The sequence below is a fragment of the Condylura cristata genome, unplaced genomic scaffold, assembly GCF_000260355.1.
Source record: "Condylura cristata isolate star-nosed mole 26May11 unplaced genomic scaffold, ConCri1.0 scaffold00018, whole genome shotgun sequence".
NCBI classification, from domain to species: Eukaryota; Metazoa; Chordata; class Mammalia; order Eulipotyphla; family Talpidae; genus Condylura; species Condylura cristata.
Genome location: NW_004567119.1, coordinates 12,374,772 through 12,387,280, shown reverse-complemented (window position 1 = coordinate 12,387,280; position 12,509 = coordinate 12,374,772). Strand labels below are relative to the sequence as shown.

General features: G+C 46.5%; 1 protein-coding gene across 1 annotated transcript in view; it reads right to left on the bottom strand.

Annotated features, from left to right (window-relative positions):
* The window catches only part of KIAA0922 (KIAA0922 ortholog), a 125,351-nt gene that overhangs the window by 24,969 nt on the left and 87,873 nt on the right, over positions 1–12,509 (bottom strand). The window contains exons 9-19 of the mRNA XM_004685206.2: positions 12,350–12,408; positions 11,960–12,068; positions 9,783–9,873; positions 9,192–9,345; positions 8,467–8,637; positions 7,141–7,210; positions 6,010–6,127; positions 4,132–4,273; positions 2,853–2,962; positions 1,811–1,883; positions 3–75 (exon numbers count right to left, since the gene is read on the bottom strand). Of these exons, the coding sequence (XP_004685263.1) occupies positions 3–75; positions 1,811–1,883; positions 2,853–2,962; positions 4,132–4,273; positions 6,010–6,127; positions 7,141–7,210; positions 8,467–8,637; positions 9,192–9,345; positions 9,783–9,873; positions 11,960–12,068; positions 12,350–12,408 (1,170 nt within the window). The remainder of the gene's footprint in view (positions 1–2; positions 76–1,810; positions 1,884–2,852; positions 2,963–4,131; positions 4,274–6,009; positions 6,128–7,140; positions 7,211–8,466; positions 8,638–9,191; positions 9,346–9,782; positions 9,874–11,959; positions 12,069–12,349; positions 12,409–12,509) is intronic.

The window sequence follows — 12,509 nt, the reverse complement described above, 5'->3', positions numbered from 1 at the left end:
ACCGACCCTTCGCACTTCCAAAGGCTGCAAGTGTAAGTGGAGGATGCCAGACCTTTGTTCGTCCGTGCGTACACCCTGCAGGCCATCAACAAGAGCAGTTAGTCAGCTCTGGGAGAGCTGGCCTCGGCCTGTAGTGATCGTATCTGAGTAGAGGACAGCGAATGCTTTTCACGCAAAGTCCAAATGGGTCCATCCTGGTCAACCTGCTGAACTTGCTTCCTGGGTGTACAGCAGTCATCAGCTCCCAAGTGGCTGAGCCGTACAGAGGGACCACCTGACCTGGGGGCTGGAAGCTTCCTGACTTGGGTGTGAGTTGAGGCCAGAGGCATTAAGGCAAAGATGCTTGAAAGTGAAGCATCACCTAGAGAACAGAGCAGACAGCTTGACGCTGCGGGGATCTGGCCACACCAGCTCCCACTGTGGAACAGCTCTAATTCTCCTTAGTGTTGAACAAATGTTTACACAGAAACACCTTGGGGACATCTAGTTCTTCCAGTCAGGAAGACCTTTGCTCAGTCACATCCCCTTTGAGTCGCGCCAAGATTTCCAACTTCCTTTGAATAGTTTTGGTTCTAGATTTAACCTTCAAGATTTAGTTCTTTATCATTTCTTCTCTTTCTATCACTTTTTCTTGCTTTCTCTCACTGGAAATGTATTTTTATTAACTTCTAGTGGTATAACCACACAGACTACACAGTTGTCCTTTTGGCTACATCTTTAGGTTTTCCATTTGTGGTACCTTTCCATACAGGCACCTCTTCCCCACTGACTGTAAGAAGAAACAGTGATGGCACTGAGTCTGTTCTGGATCTTTGTTCACAGAGGTCACAGCTGTCAGCGTGAGGATCCGCTCTGTCCACGCAGTAATAGCATCACATAAAAAGCTGAAGGTTTGGGGTGTTAAAACTACAAGTACCAGGAATGAAATTAAGGTAGAGAAAAAGCTGTGTATTCTACAAGACCTTGTTGAATTGGGAAGCATTATTATGAGTGAGAAAGAAGCTTTAAAAGGATGGTTTTGCCCAGGCCACATAACTAGAAGGTAAAAAAGCCAGGATCCAGAACCTTCAATGCTCAACCCTAGATGCTCTTAACCAAAGGAACTACATAAATTCTAAAGGCAAATCAACACAATAAAAATGTTGGTCTTTCTTTAAAAACACATTTGGGGCTTCCCTAGCAGCACAAGGGATTAATGCATAGCACTATGAAGTGGTCCACAGCCACGGCAGCATGAGTTCAATCCCGGGCAGGGAGCTGGCCCACATGGCATGGGAGACCACTTCTGACCTGCCTGCTGCTCCCCTCAGCTGTGTATCTTGTGTATCTGCCTGTTCTAATCCCCACTCTGTCCCTGGTGAATCCTCTCACCACCACCCCACACACATCTGGTCTGTACCCCAGTTCTTGCATGCATAAATATATAAATCTTAAAAAAAAAATCAAAGCATCTGCTTTTACCTCATCTTGCCCTAAAAAGAATTTGATGGGGCTAAGGAATCTGAAGAGAATTATAAATTCTGAGGCCTCGAGTTTTATGGTTTTCTATATAATGCTCATTCAATCGTTATTTCTTCACTCACGTGAGTCTAAGTCCTCTAATTAAAATGATTTACAGGCTAACGTGAACCAGGGATTCCTGCTGCATTAGTTAATTGGAAAAACCTGCTAGGTAGACTTTCTACCTAGAGCAGAAACATGTGAGCCACATCTATTTCATACAGACATTTGAAACATGAATCACTGAGGCCCATATGCTGGTGTGTCTAGTTTCTCAGCTTGCTCTTTTCTGTTTATAAAGACACCCTACCCGGTAAGGGCAAGCCTTGGTGAGCTGGAATTCACCCGTTGTGAAATTAATCACCTGCATGTCGGTGCCAAACCTATAAAGAAAACAAAAATGTTACCAACAGAGAAGGAGTGACTCATGCGTGTGAACATTCCCTTATTTGTGTTTAGTGCAAGCCCACGTGTCCACACACACAAGCCATTCACCTGTCTGTCCTGCTGCCGCCCAGGCCCTGGGGCTGTACCCACCACACTCCCAGGACTCGGGAGCTGCCTGCTGAGGGCATGATTTGGTAGCGCAGAATGCAAAGACGTGCACGGTGACAAAAACTCTAAAATAAAGAAATATTCCCCTAAAATTGTTCACAGTTACAGAACATGATAGACTGTGACTCTCAACCCAGGGAAATATCCCCCAGGGGACATCTGGTGCTGTCTGGAGACATTTTTAGTTGCCACCGCTGGGGAGGTCCTACAGGCATCTACTGGGGGAGACAGGGGCGCTGCTCAACAGTCCATAGGCACGCGACAGCCCTCACAGCCCCAGAAGGATCCCTCCGGCCCCAGGGGCCGGCGGTGCTGATGCCGAGGAACAGTGCGGGGAACCTGTGATGGCTCAGTAAGACACCCCAGCATGAAACTATCATTTATCTGGCTGAACAACACAGCATGAAGACATATGATTAATAAATAAGCAAACACATACATACATAGAAAAATAAATAAGAAAACACTCATTTCTTGTGCTGTCCCAGCTCACCATGATTTGGATACTCAATTTTAGGAACAGATTCGAGCCACCATGATGGCCAAGACTCTCTGACCCAAGAAACGAATACTCCCGGGAGCTGACCTTGACCACGGACTCAGGAGGGCACATCGCACACAGAACTGACAGCTTTCAGCATGTTACATGCACCGGGCGGGGGGCTGGTTGGGACGCGGGTTCGTGCTGTGCCCACCCCCACACTGGTCCCCGTGAAGAGGGAAGGACCTGAAATACGTCTGCGTCGGGGTGTTTCCCAAACCACCCCGCCGAGAATCCACACTGCTTGGCTTCTCACCATTTGTGCAGTAAGCGTACAGCAGCTTCCCGCTGCGGGTACAAAGAGAGAGGCAGGAGCTGCAGGGAGACCAGCGAGGAGGAGGGGTTCTTCACTACGAAGTACTTCACCTAGACATGGGAGAGGGGCGTCAGGACGCAGGAAGGAAGCCGCGTCCTGCCCGGAAACACCTCCAGCCCCGCCTGATCCCCAGACAGCCGCCCACGGCTGAGACGGAGGGATGCCCTGGAAGAGCTATTGCCTGTCCATGCCATGGAAGGCAGAGGGCTCAGGGCCTGAGAAGGTCCTGGATAGGATGCTGGACCAGGAAAAAGAAAAGGTCACTGTCAAGTGTGTTAGTGAGGTAAGTGAGAAAAGCCACGGTGGACGACTGTTCGGAGAACATGACGCGCTAATGCCGCACTTTCTGAGTGCCCTTTACACGCCGGTGTGTAAGAAGATGCTCTTGTTTTAGCAACTGGACAGAGCAGCGGTTAAATGGGTCTCGAAGGTGTCAAAATGCAAGTGTGTGGAGCGAGGGGGCAGTCGGGGCCCTCCCTGGTGGCGCAGCGGGTTAAAGCACAGCACTGAGAAGCTAGAGCCGCTTCAGCATGAGTTCGATTCCCGCCTGCCCCGGAGGTGACCACATGGCTGGCAGACCTCTCCTGACCCGCCCGCTGCTCCCCTCAGCAGTGTGCTTCCTCATTCGGCATGTTCTGCTCCCCACTCTGTCTCTGGTGAGTCCTCTCACTGCACCTCTGGCCTGTACCCCAGTTCTGTATGCACAAATAAATCTTAAAAAAAAAAAGACCTTCATGGGCCGGGTAACATGGTTTGGTCCCCATCACCCCCCCACACAGGCCCCCCCACACAGGGGTGGTCGCTAGACATAGCCACTGTGCAGAATGCGCCCCATTGATGCCGGGAAGAGACCTGTAGGACATCCAACCAGGACTAAAGGCCTGTGGGTGCATATCCAGGCCAGGTCCGGGGCTGTGCGAACTCCCACCTTGGCCTGCATTCGACAAGATTCTCCCTGTTATCTGCAGTTGCAAGCTTAAGATTCTGGTTTGAATCCAAAATTTCATAATGTGTTTGCCTGAAGCGTTTTCAGCCTACTTACTTTCCTCTCTTTGTTCTTTTCACACCTCCCTACTCCCAGAGCTGACTGGCACATGTGTCACTTGAAATGAATTTAAATGACTTTGGGCTCTGATACATGTCTCAGGGTGGAAAGACTCTGGTAACTTCAAACGCCCTGGAGCTGGGGCCACAGTGACAGGCCACACACAGTCCTCACCGCACTGTTCCTGAGCGCGGTGGCACTGAAGTTTAGCAGAAGTCCAGGCTCTGTTAGCAAACGTGGCAGAAAGGAGACAAAGGCGTCGGACTCCTTGGGTTTCTTCAAATGGGCATAGCGAGTTGTTCCTAGAACATTCCTCCTGTGTAATTGATAAAAAAAACACGACACAAATTTCACTTTAAAAAGGGCATCGCGGGCCCTCCCTGGTGGCGCAGCGGGTTAAAGCACAGCACTGAGAATCTAAAGCTGCTTCCGCATGAGTTCGATTCCCGCCTGCCCCGGAGGTGACCACATGGCGAGGCAGACCTCTCCTGACCCGCCCGCTGCTCCCCTCAGCAGTACACTTCGTTGATCTGCCTGTTCTGTTCCCCACTGTCTCTGGTGAAGCCTCTCATTGCCCCTGAGCCTCTGGCCTGTACCCCAGTTCTGTATGCACAAATAAATAAATCTTTTTTTAAAAAAAAAAAAAGGCATTGCAAAATATTACTCATTAAAAGGACACAGTTTCTTAGGGAAAAATAAAAAATCATAGGTCTGGGGAAGTACAAGATGATCCCGGGACATGTTTTGCTAGAAAACAAGGAAGAAAGAACTCAAGGAAAGATGGGAATATGCTAAAAGGCCCCCACGCTAGCTGGAGGGGCTGCCACCCGGCAAGTCTGAAACAATTTAGCATCGATAGTAATGATGATGGTAACAGATGATAGCGAATAACAGAGTGAGTAAAATCATGAGAAGCATGCCCGTTTTGCAGCCATCTAGCTAACTACGCCTCAGGGAGGGGTGTCAGTACAAGTGAAGTGGGGGGCAGACACGGGGCGTGTGTGCGCCCCCATCACGGCCCAGATGACCGACTCACTCCCAGAGGCAGGAGGTGCCACGGTGGAAGACACCTGCCCCGTGTCAGCTAGGCCCACACGGCTCAGTGTAGCAAAGCAGCACAGTGGCTGTGCGCTTCCCTTCGAGCTGGGGCAGCGGCAGGAACACAAGCACGGGCCTCCCTGGTGGTGCAGCGGATTAGGACGCAGCACTGCAAGCTGGTTGCAGCCACTTCTGCATGAGTTCAATCTCCTGCCCCGGAGGTGACCCACATGGTGCCACAGACCTCTCCTGACCCGCCCGCTGCTCCCCTCAGCAGTGCACTTCATCAGTCAGCCTGTTCTGCTCCCCACTCTGTGAATCCTGTCACTGCCCCTGCACCTCTGGCCTGCCCCCCAGTGTGCATAAATAGATAAATCTAAGAAAAAGAGCACAAGCCCAGCTGGTGAGTGGTACGCTTCCCCACACAATGAACACAAGTGGAAACTTGAGCATCGATCCAAAAACACAAGTGTCAGGTTTCCTCTAAGTCATTTGAGGGGGCACTTTCAATGTGAGTACTAAGAAAGATGAACCTTGGGGGACAATGACTTAAAGAAAGTTAAAGATCCAAATACAGTACCTCTTGAATGGATTCTGAATGAAAAGAAGGAAAATTTAAAAAGAAAAAAACAGCTTTGACATTTGGGGTCAGTTATGGAATTGTGAATATGGACTTCTCAAATAATACAATTAGATCAGTGTGAACTTCATTGGGTTTAGTTACAGCAATGGATTTCTATGAAGGAGAATATCCTTCTCAGGAAATAAATTATTTATTTCCTAAAAAAGTACTGAGGGGTGAAAGATCATGTATCTATAGCTTGCTTTCCAATGACTTGGGGGAAAAACTGTGCATATACATACTTAGAGCTAAAGAGAGAAATTAGCAAACATGGTAATATGTGAACAAATGAAGAATCAGATGAGAAATAATTATTCAAAATTCAGTACTGTATCATGTAATGGTGTCTCCCCAATGCTGAGTAAAAGTTATGACAGAGGGTCAAGACTTACTTGCAGACATCACCATTTTTAAATTTCTTCCACTTTTCATACAATTTATTTGCAAGTTCAGAATCCACATCCCAGGTAGACCAATCCAGAGAAAGGCTCCTTTCCCAGTCAGGATTTTCTAGAAGTTAGATCAGAGTTGATCTTTAAGTTTACGGAAAACATAATCCGACAGTTTTAACACCCAGGGCTGATTGTTTAAGTTTCTCCCAAGGTGACTGTGCAGTAATAAATGTCCCTTCCGCTGCTTCCCTGTCAGTCCCTCTAACTTGATGGCAAATGATATATCAACTCAAACAAACATGTATAAAACAAAACTAAACTGAATTATGTAAAGGTATTAACATAAAAGACACATGGCTCATGAATACAGCCTGAAGCAAGTTAAAATTATACTTGGAACATTTTTAAAAGCTTTAAATCTAAAAGGTGGAGTCACAGGCTGGGTCTCCTGGGTCACTCAGTGGGGTGCTTCCAGCCCAACGCCTTCCTCAGAGATGGACGGAGACAGCCAGGCCATCAACAGGTGAAGGCTTACAACCTGGAGGACTCTTACAATGCCCTCTCTGCTCTGTCTGTGCTAGAGGCTATCAGGATGGAAGCATTGGAATCTTCCAGAAGCAATCGCTATATTATCCTTAGATTTCACTTGGTTAGGTTAAATATCTTAATAAATCAAAACTCGCGGAAAACAGCTTCTAGATCATCGTGATGGTCTTCAGTCTCACACAGCTGCCTCCCTGGTGAGATGTTTATGCTCCTGTAACTAAAGTCTCCAAATGCAAGTCCAAATTTTTATACTAACCTCTAGTCCTTTTAAAAAAGAACTAAAACCTTCCAAGTTTTTCTGGCAAAAGGCTGCTCTGGTGATCCAAAATGTGTTTTGACAGGAAACAAAAAAAATCCCCTCTAAAAGTACAGGCGACATTATTTACACAAGTACTTCAGATGTGTTTGGAGGATTCATAACAATTTCAATTCGCTCTGTCAATGATCAGACTCTCCAACAACAGAGTAGGGCACAATTATGTTTACGGCACTAATTATCCCACCTACAAATACTGTTTTTCCTTACTACTTCCCGCCCAATCCCCAACTAAAATTCTATAGAAAGCCTCAGGGCAAAATACTTACCTGCTTTTGATTTTCCCATGAAATAATGCATGCCACAATGTGCTATCACTTCAAAACCCAGACTCCCTTCCTAGATTGAAAAGTAATATATGAATAACTTAAAATACAACACTACACACAAATATCCTAATGCACTCAAATGTGAAGCAGACACTGGCCATCTCAGTGAACTCCCCTTCAACCAACACCAGAGAACTAGAAAGTAACGTCCTGGCTTCCTCAGATGAGAGCTGGACTTCCTCTAGCGGGAAGGGTCACCATGGATTCTGTACAATCAATGCTGGCCACGACAACCGTGGGCTAAGGAAATAGTCAGCTGCCTTCTGAGTTGGAGATTAATCTGAGAACATTCTTAGTAGTAGTTTTTTTTTTTTTAACACCATACTCTAAATCTCTGAGAAATAGTATGCCCGTCTATGCTAATAGCTGAACCCCGTGGACGCTTAAATTAACGTGCCATTTCCGACAGGTCTGGAAAGCAGAGACTCGCCACGCTGGCCAGTCCTACAATCTCCCTGCTCCCTCGCAGGGTCACTCACACGGGCATCTCTTGATGGGGAAAGGGACATTTCCAAGCAATCTCTCCATCTTAAAATATAGATGACTGGAAGTGACCTTGCATTTTGCTAAGTTTAATTTTAAGCTTTAAGCTTATAGCCAAACACAAGGCACTTCAAACTGTGAAACGGCAACATTCATAAGTGAGAAAAATCATAAAGATGGTTGCATGAATGTCTCTTAGTGAAAAATTAGAATCCAACGTCATACGGAATAGCTTAGGTCAAAAAGACGCAATAACAGTAATTAAATGAAAAGAAATAAACATTAAGAAAAAAAATGAGACACTTTGAGATAAGATCTGAACTACATACAATTTGCCCAGATTTTTAGAAAGCATTTTCTTAACTGAGAACCTCTGCAGGCTTTAGATTTGACACATTCAAGGATAATGATCATTGAGAGTCACTTACGAGAAATTTAAAGAAAGCATTTAACAGTCTGTTTTATTTGACGTCATTTTAAGTATGTACTAAAAGCCTGACTGCTTACTACAGCAAGCACATATTCTTTGGAAATAAATAAAAATAAAATCAATATACTTGAAATACTTTAGGTCATTCAAGAACCTCAAATTACGGAAATCAAAGACTCTTTCCAAAGATTTTCATAGTGAAACAATTTATCATCTAAGACTGGCCTAGTTATAGCCTTCAATTTCTTGGACACATGAGGTGAGCCAATGAAACAGAAGCGTAAGACAATTTAATAAAAAGAAAAAAACAGCAAATTACAAAAACTGCATCACAATAGTGTTGTAAAGAATACCTTAGTCTGTGCAGAGTAAATCTGTAGAGGTATTGCAAAAGTAGCACCTATGTTTGTAGTCAAAAATACATGGGTAAATAGGTTTATGGCCATGTCTTTAACAGCAAGTTTCAAAGAAAATATATTCCAACAGCCTGGAGGTAGAAATAAAGGGCCAGTGAAATTCAGAATCTAAAAAGAAAAGAAGCAAGAAAAATTACTTCTCCTAACACTAATCATGATTAAAATTGTTATAAAGTATGATACATTCAAAGTGTCCTGTATTTTGAAAATCATAATTTTATTCAGGATGATTATCAGGACAAAGATAGAAATGCGTTTATATTTAAGGGAATATTTTATACTTCAAATTTTTATATTCCACATCCTATTTCATGAGCCGCTAGTTTCAGCCACTTGAGTGCAAGTTTGATCCCCACCCCGGAGCTGACCCACATGACGCAGCAGACCTCTCCTGACACGCCCACTGCACCCCCTAGCAGTGTGCTTCTTTGATCTGCCTGTTCTGCTCCCCACTCTGTGTCTGGTGAACCCTCTCACCACCCTGCACCTCTGGCCTGAACCCCAGCTCTATATGCATCACTAAATAAATCTTTTGGGGGGAAAAAAAAAAGGCTTGTTTAAAAAAAAAAAAAGCATCTTAAAATTAAACTGTCTAATTTCATAGCACCTGACCTTCAACAAGGCCTGAAATGGAGTAAAACATGGCTGGTTTTTCTCTGTACCTTCACAACGTCTCTGGCGTCCTTGGAAACAAACACATGATTCACTACAAGGCGGCGGTCAAAATGGTTGTGGTACCATATGGACCAAAGCCCGGAGGTGTTCTCGTGAGTCTCAATGAGAAAATGGGCTGCGGAAGGGTCCATTCTAAAATACCTGTGAACACAGGGCGCGCACACCTGAGTGTAAGAGCACTGTGGGCCTGAACCGCTGGAGCAGGAAGGAGGCTCTGGAATGTCCCCACAGGTCAAGCACCCTCTTCGCCCTCCTGTCCCCAAGGAAAGCGCCTGAACACCGGAGGGGCAGTGACCCGCCCGGAGAGCTCACAGGCCACTAGGGCAAAACCGGAGCCCACGTGCACCTCAAAAATCCAGAAACCCAGCATGAGCATGGATTTCCCTATACCTGGCTGCTGGGTCCAGAATCTACTTCACAAACGAAACTGCCTGGGGGCCTGGCTCCCACCCCCAGAAGGCCCCTCCTTAGCCGGGTAGCTGTGCTGGGAAGGCAGGTCCAGTCTTGTCAGTGTATGTTAAATCCTTCCTAGATGAAAAGGGAAAAACACCCATTTCTAGGAAATGCACTGAACTTACCCATGAACCACAGGCGAGGAGAGGCAGGCTCTGAGCGGGGAAGTGCTTCTGGTTCTCTTCACATCTTTAATTCCACTGTCACAGGATGCAGCTGTTTGAAGGCCAGAGAAACCCAAGTGAAGGGTTAGCAGCGTGCCTTTCTTTACGCCTGAATAAAAGCGAGATCTAGGTCTTATTCGTAACTTCCTAATTACTGCACTCTGTCTCCATCCATTAAAAACATGCATCAGCCCCGTGGGGATTACAATTGAGATGAAAAAAAAAATGTGCAAAATGATGTAAAAATAAACTTTTTAATTAAAAAAAAAAACATGCATCAGCTAAGAATAGTAAAATCCATTCTCAACTCTCCTATCTGTTTTTCTTCTTTCCTGGCTGATTGCGAATGACCCCCTCCCCTCTCCTTAACCAACCTCTCATTTTGTCTTGGGGAGTGGGAGGGGAGGGGAGTCAACACTTTGTGGCTTTCCTTTGACACAGATCTGTATCCCCCATAAATAAGCGGAGAACCTTAGGCCTGCTAAGGTGCCAAAAATGAAAACAGAAACTGAGCTGGACGGGGTGGAGGGACAGGAGCTGGCTTGAGCAAGAAGGGAGAACCTCGAAGGCAAGGAGGCAGCTGAGGTCACAGGCAGCCTGCACCCCAAAAGCACGTGCAAGCTTTGCTTGTGCTGGGTCACACTATTACACTTCTGGTGCTGAAGTCTAACTGACACCAACACCCAGCTCTCTCTTTTATAAACTCTACAGATGGCTTCTCCCACATTCAAACACTAACAAAAGCTGTAAAGATGACGTCTACCTGACTTCCCAATGACCTGAGACAGAAGAACTGTGAGCAGAGCATCGAGCAGCCTTCAGGCTGCATGCACAAGCGCAGCGGCCTCGGTGGCTCGTGCGTGCAGGGTGCTCACACGCCCTCAGCCGCCCTCCCGATCGGCTGCAGAGCAGGCACCTGCAGGTCTGAGCTAATCCGCGAATGTGTACACCATTGTGTTGTCAAGTGATGGACATTTCTATGAGTATCTCTACAGATAAGCTGCTAGAAATAAAGGGAGGCACTGGGGTGCATTCAGACCTATGCACCTGACATTTCTAGTTTGTATCACTTTATACTCCGAGAGCATGTCTCAGCTTTTGTTTAAAAAAAAAAAAAAAGAAAAAAGGGCCCTCCCTGGTGGCGCAGCGGGTTAAAGCACTGCATTGAGAAGCTAAAGCCACTTCCACATGAGTTCGATTCCCGCCTGCCCCGGAGGTGACCACATGACGTGGCAGACCTCTCCTGACCCGCCCGCTGCTCCCCTCAGCAGTGTACTTCGTCGATCTGCCTGTTCTGCTCCCCACTCTGTCTCTGGTGAATCCTCTCACCGCCCCTGAGCCTCTGGCCTGTACCCCAGTTCTGTATGTACAAATAAATAAATCTTAAAAAAAGAAAAAAAAGAAGAAAAAGTGGCCCTCCCTGGTGGCGCAGCGGGTTAGAGAACTGCACTGTGCAGCTATCCCCAGCTGCTACAGCACGAGCTCGATCCCCAGCCAGGGAGCTGACCCACACGGTGCAGCAGACCTCTCCTGTCCCTCCCACTGCTCCCCTCAGTAGTTATTTCAGTCAGTCCTCCAGTTCTGCTCACCACTTTGTCTCTGGTGAATGCTCTCACCCCACCCCACACCTCTGGCCTCTACCGCAGTTCTTCTATGCATAAATAAATTTTTAAAAAAATTTAGAAAAAGTGTTATTTTTTTTTTCCAATCCAGCACCAGCACCAAAGGCTTTAGCTTGCATTTCCTAAAATATAAGTTGTGGGGCGGAGGTGTGGTGCATGCATTCCCACGTCCATGCAGAACTCCTTCAATGGCCAGCAGGAAGCCAGGGCTAGGACAGGGTCAGTGTCCCAGGCCCTCTGCACTCCGCACAGAAAAACGAGGCAGCCCCTCCACTAACGGGTCTTTTGTTCTGGTCTTTTAAATCACCAGATGAGTGAATGAGCTTTGCACTTGCACACAAGTGGCATCAACAGCCATATTTCCTTCCAAGCAGTTCACACCAAGACTGTGGGGCTGGACCAAACCCAGTCCTGTTCTGCAAGCCTGATCTGTAGTTGCAAGTCATTGCATACAATAAATAAATAACTCGAACACAACAATTAAAAGATGACCGCCAATATTTGAAAAATCTGTACCTTTGCAAGTAAAAGAGGCAATTTTTGTAAAGTTTGTTGTAGAAGTAGGGAGGAGAACTGGTTCAAACTGCAGAGACAGAGCTTCCCTCTGCGAGGAGTGACGTACATCCTAAAACAAAAGAAAGCTGCGTTACTACTTTCTCGGGGAAGAACAGGTATCCAGGTTGAGTCAACGCTGTGAAAATGATGTCTGCCTCAGGCTGGAGCCACAGAGCAGCAGCTGTGTCTGTGACTTTCGGAAGGGCGTGCTGACTGCCCTGGTCTAAACAGGGGGCACGGGCTTCCGTAAGCTAAGAGACAGTGTTTCTCTATCTATTCCTATAAAAACAGCCCTGCAACTAAATACACACTGGAGGCTGAGAACGTAAAGATGCGAGTGTTTACCATTACCTGGATCCGTATGAGGCTGTTTCCCGAGTGGAGTATGTACATATTTACTGTCGAGTCATCTGTGCGAGAGAACCAGAGCAATGAGATTAAAGCAAAGAGCCAGGCCCTCCCTGGTGGCGCAGCGGGTTAAAGCACAGCACAGAGAAGCTTAAGCCACTTC